Source organism: Cyanistes caeruleus, unplaced genomic scaffold (genome assembly GCF_971803275.1).
Source record: "Cyanistes caeruleus unplaced genomic scaffold, bCyaCae1.hap1.1 HAP1_SCAFFOLD_91, whole genome shotgun sequence".
Lineage (NCBI taxonomy): Eukaryota > Metazoa > Chordata > Aves > Passeriformes > Paridae > Cyanistes > Cyanistes caeruleus.
Genome location: NW_028255895.1, coordinates 797,447 through 824,963, shown reverse-complemented (window position 1 = coordinate 824,963; position 27,517 = coordinate 797,447). Strand labels below are relative to the sequence as shown.

The 27,517-nt window shown below is 48.6% G+C and overlaps 1 protein-coding gene across 1 annotated transcript; it reads left to right on the top strand.

Moving 5' to 3' along the window:
- Positions 1–314: 314 nt before the first annotated feature.
- Positions 315–27,517, top strand: LOC147646570 (maestro heat-like repeat-containing protein family member 7). The gene is made up of 15 exons (XM_086873242.1): positions 315–1,502; positions 1,612–1,761; positions 1,951–2,099; positions 2,404–2,551; positions 2,801–2,988; positions 3,078–3,215; positions 3,510–3,624; positions 3,797–3,934; positions 4,148–4,324; positions 4,461–4,616; positions 4,775–4,876; positions 5,100–5,202; positions 5,483–5,539; positions 26,733–26,962; positions 27,416–27,517. Exons 1-15 carry the CDS (start codon positions 1,446–1,448, stop codon positions 27,515–27,517), a joined length of 2,010 nt encoding a protein of 669 aa, XP_086729368.1. The 5' UTR covers positions 315–1,445.

Genomic DNA, 27,517 nt, shown 5'->3' with positions numbered 1-27,517 from the left:
ACATTTCCATGAGTAAATTTTACAAAGTTTTCAATAAAATTCTTATTGATAAATTTGCCTCCATTTCATTTCTAACAAGCTGTTCCTAAAGATTCCGTCAGGCTGTCTTAGACACTTTGGGCAAGGGATTCCTTCCAAGCTGGGCCACTTGGGGGGGGGATGGGGGCGGCCCCAGGGCGGAGGGCAGGGTGTGCAAGGGCCCTTTGTGACACGCTGCAGCACGGTCACCGTGGGATGGTGGCAACGGGAGCAGATGTCAAAGGGCCCTTTGTGACACGTGCTGACATAGGAGCTGGCGGTGACAGGGCCACGCCACAGTGCTCGGTGCACGCGACGGGTCAGGACGCGCCAGAGCGGTGCTGTGAGGAGCCCCCGCACAGCGCACTCCTTTGTGTCGGACCTGGAGCTTTTCTGAAGCACTATTACTACAGGTGACCTCGAGGCCAGACCACAGGTCTTGCTGACCTGTGGCCTTGCTGAGCCTTCCTTCTTAAGGTTCTCTTGAGGGCAGACCGTGGGACTTGGTGACCCGGAGCTTTGCCGACGTGTCGCCCATCCCTGCAGTCTCTGCCCTTGAGACCAGACCACAGTCCCTGTTGAGGAGCCTCCTGTCCTTCTGGCAGGAGCCCTCAAGACCCAAGTGCAGGACTCGCTGTCTTGCAATCTTGCCAGGACTTGAGTCTTGCAGGTGCCTTCCAGGCACGACTGCAGGACTTGCTGACTCTGAGCTTTTCCGAGCCATCTCTCCTGCAAGCAGCCATAAATCCAGTCACTGCCATGGAGCAGCGACCCCCAAGAGTGCCCAAGTTGGCCTGGCTTGAGGAGGAGGAAGAAGAAGGCTCTGGAGCTGTCCTGGCACAGGAGTCTGAAGAGGTGCAGGAGTTCCAGGCACCACAGGAGGGTGAGTTGCAGAGCTCGGCATTAGGGCTAGTGTCTGTTGCCAGCTTGGCCCCATCCCATTCCATGCCATGCCATCCCCTGGTGCTGTTCCTATGGAAAGGATGGGAGAGTCCGAAAGAAGATAGGGAGCAGCGACCCCCAAGAGTGCCCAAGCTGGCCTGGGTGGAGGAGGAGGAGGAGGAGGAGGAGGAGGTCGAGGAAGAAGGCCCTGGAGCTGCCCCAGCACCAGAGACCGAAGAGGTGCAGCAGTTGCAGCCACTGGAGGAGGGTGAGTGGCAGAGCTGGGCCACAGGGCTGGTGCCTGCGGCCATCTTGGCCCCATCCCATCCCATTGCATCCCATCTCATCCCATCCCACACTGTCCTGTGGAGACACACCCATGGACAGCACAAAAAAGGGGCTGGGGCTGCCCCCGCAGCAGTGGCCGTGCTGCATCCCCTGGGGCATCCCTAGAGTGTCCCTGCCTGGGGAACGCAGGGCTGGGCTGTGCTCTCCGGCCTCTCCCGCAGCCCCTCAGCTCTGGCTGCTCTTTGCCAGATGCAGCCATGGACGGCACACAAGAGCAGGACACCGCCCGTGGCCGCTTCCGCAGAGCAGCGCAGGTACCTGCAGCCATCCCCACCTGGGCTGGGCCTGCTGGCACTGCTCAGCCCAGCACTGCACTTGGAGCACTCCATGCAACTTCCCTGCCTTCCTGCTCTTCTCCTACAGTTTCTTTACCAATACATCAAGAGAATTGGCAAGGAAGACACCAGACCTATGGACACTGAGGTCAAGACATCCTCAGAGGTCTTGGTAGAACAGAGCAGCGCTGCCCAGCTGGATCTGCTTGTAGAGACGGCTCTTTTCAATCCAGAGCAAGTAAGCAGCCTGTGGCCAGCCTTTGATCCTCCAGCAATTGCTTGGCTTTCCCAAGCCACGCCTGCTGCTCACTTGAAGCTTTTGAGGCCATGGCAGCGGGCTGGAAGAGAAGCACTTGTCTGGGGAAGAAGCTGGGCACATTGCTGACTCCCTCTGCTAGCATTCCAAGTCTCCCTGTGCCTTCTCCAGGTGCCCGGCGTGGTGAGGTACATCCACCAGTGGCTCATGGCCAATGAGGCTGCTGAGCACAGGATGGACTGGGCCCTGATGCAAGTGGCCGAGGCAGAGCCCGATGATGTGGCCATCACTCTCCTGCGGGTGGCCCCAACGTGTGACAGGTATGGGGCCCAGCTGCCCCGAGGCCTCAGGGCTCCCCAGCCCATCACCCTGTACAGCCCGGCCCAGGGCTGTGAGCAACACAGACTTCCAGGGCCCTCTGGCTGCTCCCTTTGCCAGCCCTGCTGCAAAGTCGGCCCCCGAGCCTGCTGCCGTGCTGCCAGCCTGCCCCTCAGGGGCCTGTCCCCATAGGGCTGGGCTGCCTGGCTGCTACTGCCGCTCAGGGCCAGTGGGCACAGGCAGAGCTGGCGGCCAGCTCAGCTCCCCGCTGCTGCCCAGCCCACGGTGCTGTGTCTGACCCCGCAGAGCTGCTATGGCCATGTGGACGACCATCTTGCTCTCGCCCTGGATTTCAGAGGAAGTGACACCGCTCCTCATCAATGTGGTGGGGAGCTGGCCGCAGAAAAACCTGGGCACCTCTGATGGGGACAAGACGGCTGTCTTTTCCCTGACTGTGAGTTTCTGGAGCTGGCCTTTGCTCACCGCAAGGCTGGCCGCCTCTCCAGCAGCTCTGTTGCCTCCTTCCCCCACTGCATCTCCCTGCTTCAGGCACTGGCCACAAACCTGGCCTAGGGGCAGCTTCAGGGCCACCAGGCCCGCTGCTCCCCCTGTGTCTGCCCCGGCCTCTCCCTGCCACGCTCAGGCCCTGCCACACGGACGCCCCGGCACTGAGCGCTGTCTCGGGCTGCTTTGTCCTCTGCAGGCAACTCTGGTGATGTGGAAGATCCTCCAGGGGCCCTGTTGCCCACAGATCCTCACAGTCTATTTCCCCCGCCTCTTTGTGCATCTGCTCTTCCAAACGTACTTCAGTACTTTGTATATGACAGAGGACGTCCATACCTTCTGGAAGGAATGCCAGGAGCAACACGGCCTCTCCACCAGCCCCAACAGGTGCTCCATGCCACTCCTCCTGTCCCTGCCACTTCCCCAGCCTCAGAGCCAGCGCTCCCAGCATCACCTGGGCTTTGCTGTGCACACAGGTTTGCAGTGCAGACCCTGAAGGCCCTGCTCTGCAGTCTCCACTTGGAGCATGTGGTGGTGGCAATGGAACGCAAGCGTGGCTGGGACACGCTGCTCTGTGCTGACACCCACCACTATGCCGTGGGTCTGCTGGCCAGGTGAGCCCCCCTTCTCCCCACTGCCTCTGACATTTGTGCCCCCTGCCTGGGATGCCCCCCCACAGTCCCCGTGGCCATGGGCCTGAGGGCCTCGTCACCGAGGGCCTCGTCAGCGAGGGATGGCCAAGGAGACTGCAAAAGGCTGTGAGAGGAGCGTGTCCAGGAGCAGCCACATCTCACGGGCCCACATCCCCTCACAGAGTGCTGGGGCAATAGGACAACTGTGTCAGTCAGTCCTGGGAGAAGTTTTTCGCACCCTTGCTGAGACTCTTTCTGCTATTTTCCGCCTTCCAGGGTAATGCGCCGTGCATCCGGCCACTTGTGCAAAAGCATCTTAAGCTACCTGCTTGAGGTGCTCAGCAAACCGTTGCCACACTGGGATGTCTCTGCCATGGCATTCCTTGTGGAGGTGAGTCTGATGGCCAGCACTACCTCGCTCAGCCCCCTGCCAGCCCTGTCCCCTGGCATAGCCACAGCTGCCTGGGACGGCACCTGCGCCCTGTGCTGCTGCCTGGGCCCAGCCCTGCGCACTTCCAGGCTCCTGCCGGCCAGCTCCCCTCTCACTGCCCTGTGCCTTTCAGCTCCTAGATTGCCTGGACTTGAGTGACTGTGGTGACAGCCTAATGGACATCTTGTATAAGTACCTGTGGTACAACTCCACAGAGATGCATCACCAGGTTCTCAGGGCTCTCCTCCTGCTAAGGGACCGTCCCTCCATGGTGAGAAGGGGGCAGCAGCTGAAGCCGTGTGGGCAGCATGAGGCTGGGCAATGCTGTCACTTGGTCTTGGCTGGCCTTTGCCTTGGGCGCTGAGGCAGCTCCTCGCAGCTCTCCTGCCTCCTGCTTCAGCTGCCCGAGTGCTTTGGGACAGCCCTTTGGCCTCTGGGCCCTGCGGCAGCTGCCCGGGCTTTCACACCCTTGTGTTCTGCACAGGCCGAAAGAATTCAGAGCCTGACAGGAAGACTAGTGCACCTCCTGTGGGACTTGGACAGTGACGTGGCCAGGATGAGCATTGCTCTCCTGAGCCATATTTTCCTGGATGAAGACACCCCAATATCCTGGCGCAGGGCCCTGCAGCTGGCTGAGCCGCTCCTGAAACTCCTGGACAATGTAAGGCTCTGTGCCCCAGCCACGGCCACTGCCTGCTGCCTGGACACTTTGTGCCCTGTGCATTTGCAGGCCTGCGCCAATGTGGGCCACAAGAAGCCAATGATGAGGTCATTTTTCCTTCCTTCCTTTCATACAGCCCGATAGCCAGGTGCAGCTGCTCTCCATGTCTCTCCTTCGAAGAGTTATGTCTTCAGCAGAAGAAGAAGGAAGAAAGCCCCTGAAGGAACGAGTGTACCAGAGCCTGCTCCCACTCTTTTTCCACTGCCAAGATGAGAATCGGCATGTGGCAGAGGTGAGGACTCCTGGGCTGCTGCTGCGCCTTGGCAGGGGGCTCAGCTGCCTCCTGCCCTGACGCAGGCTTGCAGGCTGCAGCCTCCTCCAGCCCCTGGCACTGGGACACTCCTGTGCCCTGGCTTGTGGGGCCATTTGCGGCTCTCTGCTGCTCCCCAGGCCTCTCGGACAACGCTCCTTCGCGCGGCTGACTTCCTGAAGAGGCGAGACCTAGAAAAAGCTGTGAGGAAGGAGAAACTGTGGAAGTTTGCCAGGCTCGTGGTAAGGGCGGCCTGCAAGTGCCATCCAAAGGCTAGAGAAGCCCCCTGGCCCCGGTGCTCAGTGTGTGGGGCTGGCAGCTGTGCCCCTGCCCACTGCTGCACCCGGGGGCCGCACGGCTTCTCAGGGCTGGCCGGGCACGGGAGGCCGGGGCTGGCCGCAGGCAGCAGCGCCCGGCCGAGGGGCAGAGCGCGCACCAACCCTTCCCTCCTGCCGCTCTCTCCAGCTGGCCGACCACAGGATCCCCTTGGCCGAGCACCTGCGCCGGGCCCTGCAGTACCTGCAGGACCCACAGGAGACCCTGCGAGCGGCGGCCATCAGGGTCATCGGTGAGTCCCGAGCCCGGGCTCCCTCCCCGCCCCGCCGCAGCTCGGCCCCAGCCCCGGCTGCTGCCCCGGCAGCGGCACCCGGGCCCGGCGCCCTGGAGCCCCGGCTGTCCTCGGGGCTGCTGCTGCCGGACTCTGGCAGCCGTGCCCTTGGGCTGAGTCAGGGTGCGGCAAGGGCCCGGGCTGAGCCATGCCGGGGCAGGAGGCCGTGCGGCCACAAGGCTGTCAGCGCCGCTGGCAGGGAGCTGTGCTGCTGGGACCCTGACAGGCTCTGTGTTCTCAGGGATGGCCGGGGAGCAGCTGAGGGGGCAGCACGCAGAGCTCCAGGTCTTGTGCAGAGGTGAGCCACGGCAGTGGGCTGACAGTGTTGGCTGTCGGGGGCAGCTGCAAGCCCTGGCCAGGCTGTGGAGGGCTCTGCTCCCTGTGCCGGTGAGGGGCGGCGTGGGCAGAGCACAGTGAGATTTCAGGGCCACGTGGGGCATTTGTGGCCAGCAGCTTCGGGCTGACCCCCTTGGTCCCTGCTCCCTCCTGGCCAAGGCAAGAGCCGGCTGGCATGGCCCTGGCAGGGGGCTCTCGCTGGGCCCCCGCAGCTCTGGGATCTGACCGTGGCTCTGTTCGTCTCTCTTGCAGCCCTCGAACGCCTGACAGAGGACAGAAGCGGTGCCGTGTCAGACCTGGCACTTGAGACGCTGTATGTCCTCCGGGCCATCCAGAGTGCCCGTTACTCCATTCTCCAGAGGATGGAAAACCAAATCCTCAGGGCATGGAGGACACGGCCTCGTCTGTCAGGCCTGGGCTGGCTGCGCTGCTGGAGGTGTACTCAGAGCTGACCTGAGAGGCTCTGTCTTCTGGGGCCACATGGGCCAGCCAGGATTTTTTATTTCATAAGGGTTGTTCTTTTCCTTTTTTCTCTTCTTTTTACTATGTAAATAATGTAGGATATGTTAGGGCTGAGAGGCTCTGTCTTCTGGGGCCACATGGGCCATCTGTTAGTTTTTGTTTCATAGAGATTGTTTTTTTCTTCGTTTCGTTTCCATCTAGTATGTAAATAATATAGGATATGTTATAAACCACAAGATTTCCAAGACCTTTCTTTTGCTGCCCAGGGTGTGCGGGGCATAGGGGAAGAGAGGGAAAAGGGTTCTTGTGTTCAGCAACCTGCCGGGGCGTGCAGTGGTGCAGGGGAAATGGCCAGAAGCCCCTTGGCCTTTGGTGGTTGTGCTGAAGCCACAAGCCCTGTGGCAGGCAGGAAGCGCCATCTGTGTCCTGCTGCCCGTGTGTTGGTGCCGTGATGGCTGAGGAGCTGCTGGAGCTCCTGTGGGGCTGCAGCGCTGCTGCTGGGCCAGGCTGGGGGAGCCCCTGAGGGCACGGGGTGCTGGGAGGCCGTGAAGGGATGAGGGGCTGTGGAGGCCCAGACGGGACAAGGCAGTGGGAAGGCACGAGGGGGATGTGTGAGGGAGTGGGTGGCAGGATGTTCCAAGGGGACAGAAGGCCCTGGAGGAGCCGGGGTGGTGGGAAGCCCTGAGGAATTGGGTGTCAGAGGCCATAAGCAGCCCCCGGACAGCCGCCTGGTCCCTGACACGAGGCTGCTCCGGTGCTGCCCCAAAATGTCCCCCAGGCCTGCAGCAGAAGGCCTGGAGGCTGGGACACCACCCCAGCAGGAGGGTGGGGACAGCCCGAGGTGCCCAGGCTGGGCTGGCTGGGGACATGGAGGGCAGGGGGTGCTGCCAGGCCACGGCCACTGGGTGCCTCCAGGAAGGGGCAGTGGGCAGAGGCAGTGCTAACGGCCAGCCCGGGCCCTCGCGGCTGCCCAGGCCACGCTGCTGTGACCGAGGCCTCCCTGACACAGAGCTCGGGGCCCACAGAGCTGCTGCCACCATGGGGAGGGTGGCGATGTCTCCTCCGGCAGGGCTGCCCAGTGGCTGCTGCCCAAGCGGCTCTGGAGCCCACAGAAACAGCAGCAGAGTGTGCCCAGGAACAGCAGCAGCCCCAACGTCGGCACCTGCGCACTGAGGCGTCCGCAGCAGCCGGGTGCCAAACAGGGGGAGGCTGTGGGCACAATTGCCTTTGCTTTGGCAAAAGGCTTCAGCAGAGTTGGCCACAATGGCTTTCTCTTCACTTGCAGCCTCACAGCAACGCTTGCCAGCTTCAACTGTAGCCTGTGCCCGTGACTGACTTGGATGGCCGTGCTTGAGGGCGAGCTTGCCTTCCACACTCAGGTGTCCCAAGGCAGCGGCACTGGCACCATCCTGAGAAAGAGAGAGAGAGAGAGAGAGAGTGAGTCTGACGGGGCAGGAGCCCTATGCTGCAGCTGCCCTCCCTCTCATCTGTCCAGGCACCTTAAAGACTCATGAAACCAAATCCTGGACTTGCTTGGAACAAAGGAAGAAGCAGCATGCGCTGAAAAAAAGCAGGGACTTACACGGCTCAGTTTTGCTCTCCACTTGGGCAATCCCAGAATCCCTGAGCACTTGGTGTTGCAAAGTATCATCAACATCATGCAGTCTCCAAGCACCCTGCCATGGGCACAGGTGGTGTGCAGGCACAGCTGTCACTAGAACTGGGAGAACACTTTTCCATGTTGACCTTTTCCTCTCCTGGATTTCAAGCAAAGATGAAAAAATCATCTGGTGAATGACAGGTGAATAGTGTAGCTCACAGAACTAGGAGTAGGAGTCTCCAGTGGCCCATGGTGTGTCCATTCAACCATTGTTAGATTGTCCAGTTGGAGCTCAGCGCGGTGCAGCCCGGGCACAGGCACCAGGCTGGTCCATTTCAGCATCCCAAAGTCTTGGTGTCTCCCTGTGCACCCATTGTCTCCTGAATCCATTCTTGAACTCCCAGTTACTGCTGTGCTGGACATGAGAACACAGGAGCAGCTTGTTTTGCTCATTCTTGCCTTTTGCTGCTCCTGCCTAAAGGAATCATCAGGACTATATGCTGGTGGAATGGGATCGCCAAACAGCAGGGACTTTGTCTCTAGAGTCTAAAACTAAAACCTTGTCTGACTGTTCAGACACTCTAAAATCCAGGGTGAGAATGACAGCTTTGGTATGGAAGAATCCTAGAAATCTTGACTTGTGATTTTTCTAGTCAAGGATTTGAATGCCAATGTGGAAACTACCAAAATATTCAAACTTGTTTTCATTGGCAACCCCTTTGAAATGGCATCAGCACACCTCCAGGGGACAGGGTATGACAGTGGGGACAGTACTTGGCAGCTCATGGCTTCAGATGTGGGAGGTAAATATTTTGCCTAGGTACACATTTAAGTTCAAGTTTTCCCAGGGTTTGGATTGACTCGTCATTGCAGGTAACTTTAATCAATGCAAAAGGATGTAAAAGCAGAGTTTCTGGAGAATGTGCACTAGGGAGGAAATAGGGAGAAAACCTTGAACACAGCCAGCAGGCTCTGGAAAAATTTATAAAAGTTAAAATTAAAAATAGATGTAGCACTGTGACTGTTCAGACAGGTCTCTTTGTGTCTGGAGGTGATCGTAAAACATTTTAAAATCTTAGGAAATTCGGGATCTCAGAAAGAAAGTTAGGCTTGACAAGCCCTGGGAAAAGTAGGCCCTGGAAATGTTAGGCCTTGTGCTTGCTAAAGATCATGTGAAACTGCACCTGTGTAATCAATATATGATAAATGATAGAATTGTTAGATGTGATTAGATATAATTATTGTTTAAAGAACATGAGGAACAATGTTAGGGGGCTGGGGTGGGATCACGAGAAATCCATGCTTGGGTAAAAACAATGCATACAATAGAGCAATGTAAGTTTAATAATTAATATCTAAGTTGTGTAACGATAGAGTATAAAACATGTTCAACTCAAAAACAAATCGGGTCAGATTTGGGTCTGTGTACCCCTGACACCCAGAGCTCTTCAATAAAGCACCTGCATATAATCGTTGTGTGATGATGTGTGTTCCTGAACTCTAACATTTTGGTGACCCAGATGGGACCTTGTGAGTGCTGCTGAGCGAGCTGGTGACCCGATCCTGCTCCAGCCGGCACCGAGGGATTCTCGGGGAGCCCATCGGCCGCGACCGTCTGCGCTGCTCACAGCGTCCCCAGGAGAAGAGGTAAGGTGCTTTCACTTTGGTTTGGGTGCCTGCCAATAAGACGCAGCAAAAGCTGCGCTTGGTTGGGCTAAAGGAATTCCTGTTGGGATTGCCCGGGCGCCGTCCGTCAGACGACTGCGAAAGCGTTGCAGGTTCGGCATTTGTGGTGTATTGTAGTTGTGACATGGAGAAGCTTAAAGGGGTTTTGGGCAGCAATGCTCTCATAGCAGGTACTTCTCCTTTGGGGTGCTTATTAGCACACTGGAAACAAGGTCACTTTGGGGAAGAATTACATAAGGCTGAATTGATTTTGGTGAGATCTCCCCATGGAAAAAGACCCCTGTGACACTGTCTCATCTGTTGGTAGCTATAACCTCTCTCTTTCTTTACTTTGTTTTCTTTCTCCTCTCTCTCTCTCTCTCTCCCCCTCTCCTCTATCACATAGTCCTCGTTATCACTAAAATAAATGTACATTATTGCTGTTGTGATTTAAACTGAAATCCCTTCTGTCCTTTTTGCACTCTGAGATCAAACAAACTTCTCGCGACTCCCACTGGCGTTAGCGAATCGTGACATTTAAACTGGAGTCACGGACAGGATTTCTGACAGACAGAAGGGGCTGCAGGTTTGTTGTGCAGTCTGTATTAGGGGAAAGATGTTTTGCTCCAGCCGCACCCAGCCCGACACTCCCAAGAGAGTGAGCGGTGTCTAGAAAGCAAGGGGGGCAACTCGAATTTCCCACAAACTGCACACGCCGAGGTGAAAAGCACCCCACACTCACTTGAGGGCTCTGTCTGCAGAATTTCACAAATGATCTCTTAGTGCAAAAGGGTGGGAATGTTTTTGTTGTTGTTGTGTGTGTGAATTTTGAGTGCTTGGTGTAGCAAAGAGACAATCAGAATTTTAAACTGAAAGAGTGCCTCCCGAGCAGATTTGGTCTTTTTACCCATACAGGGAAGCAAAAAGCAGTGTGTGTGTGTCTGTGGGTGTGGGTGTGTGTGTGGGTGTGTGTGTGTGTGTGTGTGTATAATTGAAGTTTATACCTCCCTGTAGTGGTTTTCCCTTTGTAAAAATGACTGAAAAGGGCAGTGCAGAAGTTAAAGCTGCATTTTATGCTCTGCTAGCAAAACACAATGCCAGACCTTCTCCAAGAGGGGAAAAGTGGGTGCTTAGTTACTGGTTTAATTTGGAACATGTGATTGATAGAGTGTGTTCTTTACAAGATGAAAGAAAATTTAAACTGGGCAAAAATCAAACTCTACTCTGCTCAGTTTTGGGAGCTTGTTTTACAGCAGCTCTAGAAATTGGCTTTAAGCAAAGAAGTGAGGAAAGAACTAGAATAGACTCCTTCTAAAACCTAGTTGAAATTTTGCAAAAACAATTCAATGAAGAAAAGAGTAAGATCCATCTGTTGCGAGCAGCCCTCCAGGATGAAAATTCAAAAATGCTGACTCGCTAAAAGAAACAGAAGAGGGGGAAACCCCTCTCCTGAATCAAATTTACCCTCCAAAAGAGCTAATTCATTCCAGTAGAAATGATGGACCTGTAAAAATGGCAGAAGAAAAATCAGAGAAAGCAAAGGTGTTAGATGCATTGGTTCTCTTAAGGAAAACCCAGACAAGAGAAAAGAAATCTCTCACTGCCAGTATTGGTGGTCACTGGAGATAAAGAAGGGGGTCCCCAGCAAGGTAATAGATGGCTTCTCACTTCCAAGTTGAGTGAAGTTGTTTCTAATTGGCACTGTCCCAAGTTCATTGTATGGAATGCCCCATTGGATAACCCAGCACAGCTCCACAGGCTCTGGGCTGTGAGCCAAAGCCGTCTCCTTCTCAGCTTCTGGGAGTGGAGCCCAAAGAGCCTCAGAATCAGGGAAACTGGGAACTCTGCCTCTCCTGGGTGAGCAGAGAGGCAGAGGTTGCTTTTATTTCAAGTGCTCACTAGAGATAACAAAACTGGAGACATACTGATTACAGCAATAGTGTGTAGAGAATATTTGAACAGAAGGTGGGCATGATATTTTAGTAAAGGCCTGTCTGCACAAACCAGCCTTTGGTATAAGTTGTGATATTAAAGGCTCATGTCCTTGAAACTTTCCTGAAGCAGAGAGAATGAAGAAAAACAACATCCTTGTATATAAGAGAAAAAATGTAAACCTGTGTGGATTAACCAAGAGTAACTTGCTTAGTCCAGGGACCCAGTAAAACCCTATAAAAGTGTGCTAAAGATAGAAATAAATGGTGTTCTCCATACTTCTGTGAAGACTAGGCTGAATAGTCTGAGCGGTTTCTCAATAATAGTGGGTCCTATACATCCACTTTTTACTTTTGTAGTTCACACTGGAGCCCAAATTTCTGTGTTGACCAATAAAGACTAGTGCAGGATTTGAGAGCAATATATGGAATAACTAAAGATATTTACCCAGTGGTAGCTAATCCTTGCACATTGTTAACATCTATAAAAGAGAAATAGAAATGGTTTACTGTACTTGATTTAAAAGATGCCTTTTTCTGCATACCCCTTGACAAAAAAAGTAGGAAACTGTTTGTCTTTGAGTGGGAAAGTCCAGAAAATAGAAGGAAAACTCAGCTCACCTGAACACGACTCCCACAAGGCTACAAGAACAGTCCACCCCTATTTGGAAGCCAGCTGGGGAAGGAGCTGGAGATTTGGACCGAGAACGGGCAAGTACTGAGAAAACAATACCTGCTGTTACAGTATGTTGAGGATATACTGATAGCTACAGAAGAGAGAACAACCTGCATAAAGGTAACAATTGAAATTTGAAATCAGCTGGGAATGGGAGGATATAAGGAGTCTAAAGAAAAGGCACAAATTGCCTGGCAGAGTGTGATTTCCCTGGGATGTGAAATCTCACACGGGCAATGTAAGCTGGGTACTAATTGTATTCAAGCTATTTGTGCTATTCCAGAACCCCAGAACGTGCATGAGCTGCGAGTCTTCCTTGGGATGACAGGGTGGTGCTGCCTGTGGATCATGGACTATGGACTAATTGCAAAAGCCCTGGATGAGGCCCAGAAGACGCAGCCGTTTACCTGGGGCAGAGCACAGAAGGAGGCCTTCCTCAAACTGAAGGAGGCATTGACAACTGCTCCGGCGTTCGGATTGCCAGATTTGTCCAAAGATTTCCAGCTGTTTGTGCATGAAAGACTACACCTAGCACTGGGAGTGCTGAGCCAAGGTTTGGGAAGCTGGGAAAGGCCGGTCGGCTGCTTTTCCAAACAGCTTGACAAGGGGAGTGCTGGATGGCCTTCATGCCTGCGGGCAGTTGCAGCCAGCGTGATGCTGCCACAAGAAGCCAGGAAACTCACCATGGGTAGACACATAGATGTCTCTGTGCCACACATGGTGAGCACTGTTTTAGAACAAAAGAGGGGCCATTGGCTATCTCCAAGCAGGATGATGAAATTCCAGGTAATCCTGACTGAGCAGGATGATGTCACACTAAAGACAACTGACCTCTTGAATGCAGCTCTGTTCCTGGGTACCACAACTGAAGAAGGCCCATTAGAGCATGACTGTGTAGAAGTAATAGAGGACACCTATTTGGCAAGAGAAGACCTGAAAGACATCCCACTGGAGCAAGCAGAGTGAGAGCTATTCACAGATGGAAGCAGCTTGGTGGAGAATGGGACCAGATACGCTGGATATGCGGTAACAACAGTCAGTGCAATGGTGGAGGCAAAAGCATTATCAGCAAATGCATCTGCCCAGAGGGCAGAACTGGTTGCCTTAAGCAGAGCACTAGAATTGAGTAAAGGGAAAAGGGGAAACATCTGGACTGGCTCAGAGTATGCTTTGGAGTAGTGCATGTCCACAGAGTGCTGTGGAAAGAAAGAAGACTGCTGTCTGCTCAAGGCACACACATTAAACATCAAGATGCAGTCCTGCAATTGATAAAAGCAATACAAGAACCTGAACAAGTAGCAATTATGCACTGCAAAGGACACCAATCAGGAAACTCCAAAATTTGTGAAGAAAATGGAAAAGCAGACTTGAGCTCGACAGATTGCTCAAAAAGGGCAAAGAACAATGGCATTGATATCTTTTAAAGTTAATGTATCTCAATTTAATTTGCCTCCAAAACCGAAATATTCAATAGGAGATGAGAAATTGGGACATTTGCTAAATGCACAAAAGAATTCAGAAGAGTGGTATGTAACTGCACAAAGACAAATAGTGTTTACCCCCTTGATAATGAGAAAAATTCTATAAATGAAACATAACAAATGTCATTGGGGTGCAGAGGCATTGGTAAAATGGATGAAACAAAAATTAATCTCGGTACGGATGCTAACAATGGTAAAATCAGTAATGTCAAAATGTGAAATGTGCTTAAAAACAACTCAGTGGCTAGACACAGGCATAGCTAGGGAAGATTAGGATAGGAACAGAATCAGGATGTCACTTGGCAAGAACCCTCTTGTGGAGTGAAATTTGGCTGGGCCCTAGAGTCTTTGCTTGGTCCTAGAGCAAAGTATCAGAATAAAGAAATGTTGTACAAACCTACAGGTCAGGTAGAGAAATTGGCAAGAGTGAGCTGGGAAAGATTTAAAGAACTAAATGTACAATTACAATTTATTACTCCTGAAAGAGCATGGAGTGTGTGGGTTTTTTAAGGGATGGATTGATCATTGCTGTGTCCACATCCCAAATGGGACTGCAGATGTAGAACATGACATCAATCAGTTGCAACAAATAGAGCACCAAGCACAGGAAGAGCAAAAGGATTTGACTACAAGTTGGTTAGGCAAAATCTTCCAAGGGTTAGGATGGAATGTGAGTTCATGGATTAAATGATCATTGAGAGTGTGATCATCTTACTAATTGTATTCTTAGCAATTTGGTTAATTTACAGCATCTTCAAGGGAGAAATACAGAAGAAAACATCCTGGAACCAGAAAATAATAAAGACACTGACACAAGATCCACCCCCACCATCTTCTGGTTCTCCAGTTCCTGACAGCATCCAGGACAACGTTTACATCAATCAAGGATTCGAAGAACATCGAGTGTAAACTCAGAAACAAAGGACTGTGTCAAGTGAAAACATTTGCACTTATAGTGAAGTGAAAATGCTTTCAAAGGGGGGAATGATAGTAAAAGGTTCTAAAATCATAGAAAATTTGGGGACTCAGAAAGAAAATTAGGCTTGGAAAGCTCAAGATGAGTAGGCCCTGGGAAATGTTAGGCCTTGTGCTTGCTAAAGATCATGTGAAACTGCACCTGTGTAATCAATATATGATAAATGATAGAATTGTTAGATGTGATTAAATATAATTATTGTTTAAAGAACATGAGGAACAATGTTAGGGGGTTGAGAGGGGAACACGAGAAATCCATGCTTGGGTAAAAACAATGCATACAATAGATCAATGTAAGTTTAATAATTAATATCTAAGTTATATAACGATAGAGTATAAAACATGTTCAGCTCAAAACCAAGATGGGTCAGATTTGGGTCTGTGTACCCCTGACACCCAGAGCTCTTCAATAAAGCACCTTCATATAATCATTGTACCCCTGACACCCAGAGCTCTTCAATAAAGCACCTTCATATAATCATTGTACCCCTGACACCCAGAGCTCTTCAATAAAGCACCTTCATATAATCATTCTGTGATGATGTGTGTTCCTGAACGCTAACAATTTCATCAGATTTTACTGGAATTTTGTGGGATTTTGTGAAATTTTGTGGACATTTTTGGATATGTTGTGGATGTTGCTGGAATTTGGTAGAATTTTGAGAAGTTATAGGGAATGTTGTGGCATTTTTCTGGAATTTTTTGAGGCTTTTCCAGAATTTTGTGGGATATTGAGGAGATTTTGTGGGATGTTTCTGGAATTGTGTGGGATTTTTGTGGGATTTGGAGGAGACTTGAAGAATTTTGAGGGATTTTTCTTAGATTTAGTGGGAAATGGTGGAGATTTAGTAAGCTTTTGCAGGGAGTTATTTTTCTTAGTGTCCCAACGACCCAACACTTGTGTGCTGCACTACGGTATTTTCTGTATAATCACCTACTACTACCCAAAAACCCCTAGGAGAAGAACATGAAGAAGAAAGAAGAAGGACAAGAGAGAAAAACCCTAAATCCTCCATCTTGTCTCTTGTTCTCTAAACTACTTTTTCACCCAGTGATTTAGAAAACTTTCTAATCTACACACTCACACTTTTCCTATCTAACTTTAACATTTGTTTTCATGTATCACCATGAAAACATGCTCATGAATTTCGTATTATATGAAATTCAGTGTTTCTTTGAATCCTAGAACTAAGTATTAAAAACAAGGGGACACACTCAGACTCCAACATGTTATCTACCTTTGACTGATCCATGGAGCTATTAATCATAATGCTGCCTTAATTAATAGGATTAGTCACCCAAGTCTCAGGCTAGATAGTGAAGACACAGGCAAGCAGCTTAGCAGAAGGTTTTCTAGGAACATAAAGAAGGAATCCAGGACATTGTCCTGTATTTTCCTTTAAAACAGCTCTGAGAAATCCCCAGGATACTCATGTTAGGAGAAAAGTCCTACATGATTTACATGACCCTGCTGAGCTTCCGAGATCAGGCGGGATCGGGCGCTCTCAGGGCGCTCTGGCCGTAGGCGCTGCTTCCCCTCTCAGGAGCGCTCACCTTCCTGCCGTGCCCCGCAGCCTCACCAACACAGCCCAGACACGCAGAGCACACAGCCCGGCCACCAGGGCTGCCTATGGCCACAGCGGACTCGGAGCCACAGCCAGCAGCACACAGGCCACACAAAGCACAAAACCCACACCAGGCCAGGCACACAAGGCACACAAAGCACACCAGCCACCTGTGCCCACAAGCTCCTGCCCCTCGCCAAGGCTGCCCAAGGAAAACAAGGCACCTGCTGGGGCCTGTGCTACTGTTCAAAGTTATTAGTCTCTGCCATATAACAGGAATAGATGGTCCAAAATTAAATGGCCTCAATGTCACCAGGAGTTCTTCACACAGTGCAGGTGTGACATTTGAAAGCAGACAGACTACAGTCCTTTTTTTCTGTGTAACTTCTGGCTGCAAGTCTGTGGCCATAGGGAGATGCCACAATGTGTCATTTAAAAATCATCATTTTTAAAAGCCCAAACAACCAACCACAGCTTCATCTTTCTTGGAGGACTTCATCAGTTTATTCCATAACAGGAGCACAATCTAACCAAGAGAACACAGAACTGTCATTCCAAATACATGGGCTATGCCCCTTCCACTTGGGCTAAGGGGCTGGATTTCCATCAGTGACCATAAGCCAGGACTTTCAACAGTGTTTGCTGCCTTTTTCTCTAAGGCATCATTTGGGATATTTTATGGCCTTTAATTAAATGTAAAAAAATGCTACCTTTTCAAATACTTTGTAAGGAACTGAAAAGACAAACTTTCCACAGCCAAACAAAAATAGTGTGTATGTCTCTAGATGCATATATGGAGGTGGAAAAAGACAAGAGGATAGAAGGTAAGAAAAAATAGGATTTTTTCTTAATAGGATTTTTCTTAAAATAGGATTTTTTTTGTCTGGGATTGGGGGGAGGAGAGGATGGAGGGGCAGGAATGGGACAGTGCTCCAGGGTCTGTGGCAAACAGTAAAGAAAAATATTGAGAGGTGTCAGAGAAGTAGAGGTGTCAGAAAATTAAAGGTGTCTCCAATAACATAACTATTTGAATTTTAAGATGGAGTGTCTGTAGGCAGCTAAGCAGGGAGATGACAAGGATGGGAGTGTGAAAGAGTTAAGGATCAAAGGAATTGCTCGGGATGGATCTATCTGTGAATAGCACTAACACAAGTTTGCTGCCATTTTAAGCACCAAGTGCTCCACTCAGCCATACTTTGAGATCAAGTTCCTGTAAAAGTATATATTTAAGTTACGTATGAGGGCATTTCTTCACACAGGAACAATTTGAGCTATTCCTGCAAAGGCAGGCAGCTCAATATTTGAGATATAGAGTGGTTCTGCAAGGAGATCTGTTTTCTTAGACTGATGGACTTGGAATACAAATATGAGTCCGATGTTTCTTGTGACACCCATGTCTGGAAGTTTACAGTAACCCTGAGGTGATGGCCCTGCTTCAAATTCATGCATTATGTCAATGAAGAACTGTGCACGGACTGGAAAAGCTGCTAAGCCGTATTTTCCCAGGAGACTGAGCTGTGTGAAATCATCTAAGATGAGTGTTTCATGGGGCTTTCCATTTCTGTTCCTGTTGGGAAGGCAGATTGCCTCAGTGAGCTGAGCAGTGAGTCATGAAGGTCACACAACAAAAAAAAGTGGAAAAAACTATTTCAGTTGGAAGAGTCCTACACCAGTCATAGAATGACAGAATCATAGAATGGCTTGGGTTGGAAGGGACTTTGAAGATCATCTAGTTCCAATCACGCTGCCACGGGCAGGGACACCTTCCTCTAGAGCAGGTTACTCCAAGCCTTGTCCAGCCTGCTCTTGAACACTTTCAGGCACGGAGCACCCACGGCTTCTCTGGGCAACCTGTTCCAGTGCCTCACCAGCCTCACCCTAAAGAATTTCTAACATTTCATCTAAATGTATTTTCTTTTGGTTTCAAGCCATTTCCCCTTATCCTATCACTACATGTCCTTTAAAAGTCTCTCCAGCTTTCTTGGAGCCCCCCTTTAAGGTGCTTTAAGGTTGCCCCAGAGCCTTCTGTTCTCCAGGCTGAACAAACCAAACTCTCTCAGCTTGTCATCGTAGGAGAGGTATTCCAGCCCTCTGATCCTATCCATGGTCTCCAGCAGTCCCATGGCCTCCTTCAGCTGCTTGAATCAATTCAGGGCTGAGCAAAATGTTAAGAATGTTATTCAGCTCATTGTCCAAGTACCTCTCAAACAGACAGGCTTGGAACCATCAATCATCTCTTTAGGAAGCCTGTTAGGAAGTGTTTGACCCATGTCTATTGATAAAAATGCTTGCTAAACCTCATCTAGCTCAGTTTGGAACCATTCCCATCTGTCTTATCACTGGATACCGGGGAGAAGAGATCAGCACCTTGCCTTCCTCAGGTGTTTGGAGAGAGCAAAGAGTTTGCTGCTCAGCTTCATTTCCCCCAGCTGCCAGCACTGCTGGGTAATTCCCCCTTTTGACCAATTAATGATGCTGTGTTTCATTTGCCCCAGCATGACGTTCCCTGGGGGCACACTGCTGACTCCTCTTTAGCCAACACCCCCAGATCCTTTTCTGTAGGGCTGCTCTCCCCCCACTTCTGTCCAAACCTATACTTGTGTCCAGCTTGACTTTTTTCTTAGTGTTGACCTCTACAATTCTGCATCACCAGCAGACTCTGCTGATTATGTCCTCACATGCTTCTGCTAAATTTATTTGGCCCATCTCAGCTTTTATCCGTGTATCTACTTGTCCAAATTAGAGGATACATATGAAAATATTTCCCAGCCTTGTTTGTGCATTTATCACGGTCAAATACATCCATTGCTTTGAATTGAAGAAGTATTTCAATAGGTGAATGAAAACTATCAGCATTATACAAGGCAAGGTAGAAATGCAAATTAGAGGGAGAAGTTGGTTTTAAAGACACAAGCGATTAGGGCCAGTCCCATCGGTTAGTTTTGATTGCAAGGCCACAACTTAGACCTAGTGCTTGGGATTTTCCACAGAAGCATTCAGTCTGGCTTTGATGACATTGAGTTATGAGGCATCTACTCTTTTCTTCATGTTTTGATTTACTGGCCATTCACTCCACATTAAAAAAAAAAAAAAAAAAAATAAAATTTTGATAAGTATTTTCTCCTGAATTTTTGTATCTTTTGTACCCATAGTATTGTTTGCTGCTAGATGAAACAGTTATTTCATATCCTGTACTTTTACCCTGAGAAGGCAGTTAGAAACTATGATCAAATAACCCCTCAGTCCTCTTTTTGATATTGATCTCTAAAAGATCTATTTAAAGAGTAAAACTGGGGGGGGAGAGGGCAATGATCATTTTACTTGCATGCTCCTGTAATTACTGATGCCATGGGAAAGATATTTATTACAACAATATGTCTGGAACTGTACAACATACAGAGAAATGTGTGCTCTCCAAATTTACTTGGATTATCTCAAGGTTTTTCCTAAGACTGCATTTATCTTGCATTGCCTTGACTGTCAATGCATCATTGCTTTTATGTTCTTAGAGGAGCAAGAATGAAGACACTCTGAAATGGTATTAGAATTCCAACCTGGATTTCTTCCAGTGCTGTTCAGCATAAGTAATTGAAACCCAATATTGTATTTTTATATACTCTGGAGCATTTCTTCCAAGGAGCAAACTTCTACTCACTTACTGTTGTGTAGGTTATAAATGACATTGTGCATTTCTTCGGATCCATTCTTTTAGCCTGGGATTGAGATTTTCTGAGGTGGAACAAGCCCTTTGGAGTTGGGATTGAGCCCTTTTGGGGTCAAATGGAGCTGTTTTGCGTGGGATTGAGTTGTTTTGAGGTGACAGATGGATCCCTGCTGGCTTTTGGAGTGCAAAGAGATGGAGATGAGAAGCAAACTGTGGCCAAAGGAGAAGGATAAGCAGCCAGGTGTATTGCCAAGGTGGATTCCAGGAATGTTCCCAAGGTGGCTCCTCCAGTGGGGGATGGAGCTGCAGCAGCGCACGAAGCTCTTCCCGCACTCGGGGCACTCGCAGGGCTTCCCTTCCGTTGGTGTCGGGTCAAGTGAGAGCTCTGTGAGAAGCTCTTCCCACACTGGGAACACTCGTGGGGCCTCTCCCCGCTGTGGATGCGCCGCTGTTTGACCAGGTTGCTGTTGTGCTTGAAGCCCTTCCCGCAGTCGGGGCAGCGGAAAGGCCTCTCATCCCTGTGAATCCGATAGTGCCGGAAGAGAATGGATCTGTTGGGAAACCTCTTCCCACACTGAGAACACTCGGAGATCCCTGTTCTGCTCTGGGAGCGCTCCTGGTGTTGATCCCAGTCCCTGTGCTGGCCTCGCTCTCAGTCTCGGAGCAGTCCCGGGGCACTCCCGGAGCCAATTCCGGTCCCGGTGTCGATCTCAATGGCGCAGCGGTGCCGGTCCCGGTCTCAGTCCCGGTCCCGGAGCGGTGCCGCTCTCGGTGCCGGTGCCGGATTCAGTCCCAGTCTCAGGCCCGCTCTAGGCCTCAGTCTCGGTCTCCATCTGGGTCTCGCTCCCAGTCCGGGTGCCGCTCGAACCGAGCCCTTTTCGGGTGATTTCAGGTCCCTTTTGGGCGTTTCAGGCCACTTTGGCTGATGTTGGGGCCCTTTGGGTGATTTGAGGCAAAACCAGCGACTTTCAGGGTGGACCTTGCACCCATTTGGGAGACCCCAGGGTGATTTTAGGCCATTTGGAGTGGGTTTGACACCGCTTTGGGCATTTTTATGCCATTGTGGTTGCACTTTGGACCCCTTGGGATGATTTTAACCCCATTTGGCTGATGTTAGGCCAAACCATGCGGATTTAGTGCGCAGTTTAGGTCCCTTGGGATGATTTTGCTTTTCTCCTTTCTTTATTGAAATTTCAGCAGTTTTAACACTTTTTTTCCCACCTTTTTATCAAAATCTTCATAAAACTTGCCCCAAATGTTCTCAAAATCCTAAAAATTCCAGAAAAACTCCACAAAATTCCACAAAAATACCACCAAATTCACCAAACAGACTCAAAATCCTGAAAATTCAAGAAATATCTCACAAAATTATATAAATATCCCACAAAAATCCCTAAAGCATTTAAATATCCCACTAAATTCTCTAAAAAATTCACAAAATTCCACAAAAACACCATAAATTACAGAAAAACCTGATGCAATTACACAAAATTCCACTAAATTCCAAAAATATCCCAAAAATCTACTCTAATTCGAAAAAACTCCAGAAATATTCCAGAAAAAAATCAAGTGAAACACCACAAAATTCTTCACGTTTTCTCAACATCCACAAGATTCAAGAAAAATCCCAGGAAATTGAAGAAAAATCCCACAAAATTCCCTGAAACTTCTCAAAACCCAACCAAACTTCAGAAACATTTGATAAAATCTCCACAAATTCCCACAAAATTTAAGAAAAATCCCACAGAATTCCCTAAATTTTTTCAAACGCCAACCAAATTCTTGCACCATCTCAAAAATCTCCACCAATTTCCACAAAATGAAGGAAAAATCCCTCACAATTTTCCGACTCGCCTCCAAATCCCAGAAAAATTCCCTCAAAATTCCAGAAACATCCCACAAAATCTCCTCAATATCATAGAAAATTCTGGAAAAGCCCCACAAAATTGCAGAAAAATGCAACAAAATTCCCTAAATCTTCTGGAAACATTACAAAATTCCAGAGACATCTCACAAAACCTCCACAAATTTCCACATTATCTAAGAAAATTCCCTCAAAATTCTTCAAGTCTCCTCCAAATCCCACAAAATTCTGGAAAAGCCCCACACAATTCCCTAAATCTTCTCAAATTTCTACCAAATTCCCAAAACATCTCACAAAATCTCCACGAATGTCCACAAAATTCAAGAAAAATCCCAAAAAAATCACTAAATTCCCTCAATATCCCACAAAATTCCAGAACCATCTAACAAAATCTCCACCAATTTCCACAAAATTCAAGAAAACTCCCACAAAATTCTTGAAAGCCCCTCAAAATTCCAGCCAAATCCCACAAAATTCCCTAAATCTTCTCAAAACATTACAAAATTCCAGACTTCTCAAAAAATCTCCACAGATTTCCACAAAATCTACGAAAATTCCCTCAAAATTCTTCAGGTCTCCACCAAATCCCAAAATATTCTGGAAAAGCCTCACACAATTCCCTAAATTTTCTCAAAACACAACCAAATTCCTACAACATCTCACAAAATCTCCAACAATTTCCAAAATAAACTAAGAAAAATCCCACAAAACTCTTCAAGTCTCCTCCAAATCCCACAAAATTCAAGAGAAATCCTCAAAATTCCAAGAAAATGTTACAAAATTCCCTAACTCTTCTCAAAACCCAACCAAATTCCTGCAACATTTCACAAAATCTTCACCAATTTCCACAAAATCTAGGAAAAATCCCTCAAAATTCTTCAACTCATCTCCAAATCCCACAAACATCCCACAAAATCTCCTCAATATCCCACAAAATTCTAGAGAAATTCCACAAAATTCCAGAAAAATCCCACAAAATTCCCTCAATCTTCCCCAAACACAACCAAATTCCTGCAACATCTCACAAAATCTCTACCAATTTCCACAAAATCTAGGAAAAGTCCCGTAAATTCTTCAACTCATCTCCAAATCCCACAAAAATCCCACAAAATTCCAGAAACATCCCACAAAATCTCCTCAATATCAAAGAAAATTATGGAAAAGCCCCACAAAATTCCAGGAAAATGCCAGAAAATTCCCTCAATCTTCTCAAAACATTACAAAATTCCAGATACGTCCCACAAAATGTCCACCAATTTCCACATTATCTAAGAAAAATCCCACAAAATTCTGGAAAAGCCTCACACAATTCCCTCAATCTTCTCAAAACTTTACCAAATTCCTGTAACATCCCACAAAATATCCACGGATGTCCATAAAATTCAAGAAAAATCCCACAAAATTAACTAAATTTCCTCAATATCCCACAAAATTCTATAACCATCTCACAAAATATCAAAAAATTTCCACAAAATTCAGGAAAACTCCCACAAAATTTTTGGAAGCCCCTCAAAATTCTGGAAAATACCCACAAAATTCCCGAAATCGTCTCAAAACATTACAAAATTCTACAGTCATCTCACAAAATCTCCACAAATTTCCACAAAATCTAAGAAAATTCCCTCAAAATTCTTCAAGTCTCCTCCAAATTCCAAGAAATTCAAGAGAAATCCTCAATATTCCAGGAAAATGTTACAAAATTCCTTCAATCTTCTCAAAACCCTACCAAACTCCAGCAACATCCCACAAAATCTCCAACAATTTCCACAAAATCTAGGAAAAATCCCTCAAAATTCTTCAGGTCTCCTCAAAATCCCACAAACATCCCACAAACATCCCACAAAATCTCCTCAATATCCCACAAAATTCTAGAGAAATTCCACAAAATTCCAGAAAAATCCCACAAAATTCCCTACATCTTCTCAAAACCCAACCAAATTCCTGCAACATCCCACAAAATCTCCAGAAATGTCCACAAAATTCAAGAAAAATCCCTCAAAAAAAACTAAATTTCCTCATTATCTCACAAAATTCCACAGACATCTCACAAAATCTCCACAAATGTCCACAAAATCTAAGAAAATTCCCTCAAAATTCTTCGTTTCCTCCAAATTCCAAGAAATTCAAGAGAAATCTTTAAAATTCCAGGAAAATTCTTCAAAATTCCTTGATTCTTCTCAAAGCCTGACCAAATTCCAGCAACATCCCACAAAATGTCCACAAATGTCCACTAAATTCAAGAAAAATCCCACAAAATTCTTCAAGTCTCCTCAAAATCCCACAAACATCCCACAAACATCCCAAAAAATCTCCTCAATATCCCACAAAATTCTAGAGAAATTCCACAAAATTCCAGAAAAATCCCACAAAATTCCCTACATCTTCTCAAAACCCAACCAAATTCCTGCAACATCTCACAAAATCTCCGACAACTTCCAAAAAAATCGAAGAAAAATCCCAAAAAATTCTTCATGTCTCGTACAAATCCGACAAAAATTCCCTCAAAATTCCATAAACATCCCACAAAATCTCCTCAATATCATAGAAAATTCTGGAAAAGCCCCACAAAATTGCAGAAAAATGCAACAAAATTCCCTAAATCTTCTGGAAACATTACAAAATTCCAGAGACATCTCACAAAACCTCCACAAATTTCCACATTATCTAGGAAAAATCCCTCAATATTCTTCAAGTCTCCTCCAAATCCCACAAAATTCTGGAAAAGCCCCACACAATTCCCTAAATCTTATCAAAATCCAACCAAATTCCTGCAACATCCCACAAAATCTACACGAATGTCCACAAAATTCAAGAAAAATCCCTCAAAAAAAACTAAATTTCCTCATTATCTCACAAAATTCCAGGACCATCTCACAAAATCTCCACAAATGTCCACAAAATTTAAGAAAAATCCCAGAAAATTTATGATAAGCACCACAAATTTCCAGAGAAATTCCACAAATCCCCTAAATCTTCTCAAAACCCAACCAAATTCCTGAAACAGCCCACAAAATCTCCATCAATTCACAGAAAATCTAAGAAAAATCCCTCAAAATTCTTCAAGTTACCTCAAAATCCCAGAAAATCTCACAAAAATCCCTAACTTTTTTCAAAACCCTACCAAATTCCACCAACATCCTACAAAATGTCCTCAAATATAAAAAAAAAACCATGAAAAATCCCACAAAATTCCCTAAATCTCCTCAAAACCTTAACAAATTCCAGAAACATCCAACAAAATCTACACAAAGGTCCACAAAATTCCAGAAAAATCACACAAAATTCCCTAAATCTCCTCAATTTCTCACAAAATTCCATGAAAATCCCACAAAATTCCCTAAATTGTCTCAAAACTCAGAACATTTAGCAAATGCCCCAATTTCTCATCTCCTATTGAATATATTTGTTTTGGAGGCAAATTAAATTGAGATACATTAACTTTTAAAGATATCAATGCCATTGTTCTTTGCACTTCTCAAGCAATCTGTCGAGCTGTCCAGTCTGCCTTTCGATTCCCTTCACAAATTTTGGAGTTTCCTGATTGGTGTCCTTTGCAGTGCATAATTGCTACTTGTTCAGGTTTTGTATTGCTTTTATCAATTGCAGGACTGCATCTTGATATTTAATGTGTGTACCTTGAGAAGACAGCAGTCTTCTTTCTTTCCACAGCACTCTGTGGACATGCACTACTCCAAAGCACACTCTGAGCCAGTCCAGATGTTTCCCCTTTTCCCTTTACTCAATTCTAGTGCTCTGCTTAAGGCAACCAGTTCTGCCCTCTGGGCAGATGCATTTGCTGATAATGCTTTTGCCTCCACTATTGCACTGACTGTTGTTACCGCATATCCAGCGTATCTGGTCCCGTTCTCCACCAAGCTGCTTCCATCTGTGAATAGCTCTCACTCTGCTTGCTCCAGTGGGATGTCTTTCAGGTCTTCTCTTGCCAAATAGGTGTCCTCTATTACTTCTACACAGTCATGCTCTAATGGGCCTTCTTCAGTTGTGGTACCCAGGAACAGAGCTGCATTCAAGAGGTCAGTTGTCTTTAGTGTGACATCATCCTGCTCAGTCAGGTATGGATGCTAAATCTGAACCAGAGTGCCTGGAGTTATTACAGGCCACATAGCTCTCAGGCCTGACTGAAGCCTAGCCTGAGAAATTCATGAGAAGGAATTAAAACAATTCTCAGAGATACTAAACAGCCTTGCAGGTGTTGTTTTGCAGCCTGTTGTTTCTCCTTGCAGGAGAGAGTCAGGGGGGGCAAAGTGCCCCTGACCAATGATGGTGATGTAGCACTTTGTTAACCAATAAGAGTTTCCTTTCTGTACTTTCCACGTATCTGTCTATAAGACAGGGCTAAAGCAATAAACTAAGGAATTCTCGCGTTGTGACTCCCTTGAGAGTCCATTGTCGTTCTTTAAAGCCATTCCCAATTGGAACGACATCTGGTGACCGCCCGACGTGATGCTACACCGACCCCTGAGGTCCGGTAACCCGACATAAACTGCAGCCGACCCCCGAGGTCAGAGAGCAACCGACGTGATCTGCTAATCCCCTGAGGGTAAGCAGCGAGCGGGAAAAAGCCAGCCCTTCCCCCTAGAGGGGTAAGTGGAATTCTCCCGGGCTTTCCAAGAGGAAGCTGGTTCTGGAAACCAACGGGATAGTGGAGCCTGCCGGTGAGTGGGTTTGGAACGGCCGTCTTGGCGAAGCAGAGCTCAAAATCCCGGGTCCGAGCAGATAGCGTGTGCATAATTGCATTCGCGGAGCCGCCAAGATAAAGTCCTCATAATGAAGGACTGTACTTCAGCTGATGAACAGCTGGCCTACCTTGCATGGCAGGATGCCCTGCCCCGCATGAGACTCAGTGTTTCTGAAGATGCCATGCGTGATTTATTCCAGTGGGTGAAAGAGCAAGGTTTTGTTATAACTATGGACAATGCCTTTGATCTCAAACTTTGGCTGTCGATAGAGCACCATTTACGGTCAAAATTCATAAACGGAGATATCAGCGTGTGTAGCCTGGTAGCCACCTGGGGAGTGCTTTTTAAAACGCTGAAATGGAGCCAGTCTGAGGACAGTGAAACCGTGGATGAGCTGCATAGTGCTCTTTTAGCTCTGCCCGGACCCTCGGAGGACTTTAGCGGCGAGCGAGAGCAACCCGCAGCCCAAAGATCTCCCTCTCCAGAGAGGTTTGAGCGGCCGCCATCCGCAGAGCTGGGCGCGCGGGCTTTGCCAACGGGAGACTGCCCGCCTCCGCCTGTGCCACCCGCAGAGCCTCCGCCGGCGCCAAAAGCGCCACCGCCGGCCGCCGCAGAACCTCCTTTCTCCAGCCCCTCCGCGCTGTCCGAGCTTCTTCCTTCTGTGCCGCGAACAAAAGCGCAGACATCCCCGCTGCGGCCCGTCAGCGCGGCGGGAGAGGGGGAGAGAGTCAGCGCTCAACTCCCCCGCGCCCGGTGTGCGGGCCACCGCCGCGGAGGAGTCCGAGCGCAAATCCAGAACACGGTGGGCCGCCGCCGCCGAGGCGGGGGGAGGGGAAACAGCAACCGCGTTCCCCCTGCGCCTGCCCGCCGCCACCAGCCGGGGTCCGGCCGGCCGCCGGCCGACCGCGGGCGGAGGAGCGGCGGGGAGAAGAAAAGCAGCAGCCTCGCCTTCCCCCTGTGCCTGCCCGCCGCCGCCGGCCGCGAAAACCCCGAAAAACCCGAACTCAAACCCAAATCTGGGGCCGGGGCCAGGCCCGTGGCAGGCATCGCCCCCCCCGCGCGGCCGAAACACCGGCGAGAAAGCGCGGGGGGGGCCGGCGGCCTCGCTCTCCCCGCGCGTGCGCGGGAGGCGCTAGCCCTGCGCCCACTTCGCTCCCCCCGCGCTCCAGCGGGGAGGCGCGGGAGGGAGAGAGAGCGCTTGCCGTGCTGCGCTCCCGATCTGAACTCTAGCTGCAGCCCCCCCGCACCCATAAAGGTGGCGGGGGGAGAGAAAGACAACGGCGGGCCACTCCACCGGGACTTTCTACATCGACCCGAGGAGATGCCTCGACGAAGTCCGTCAATTCCAGCGGCCTGA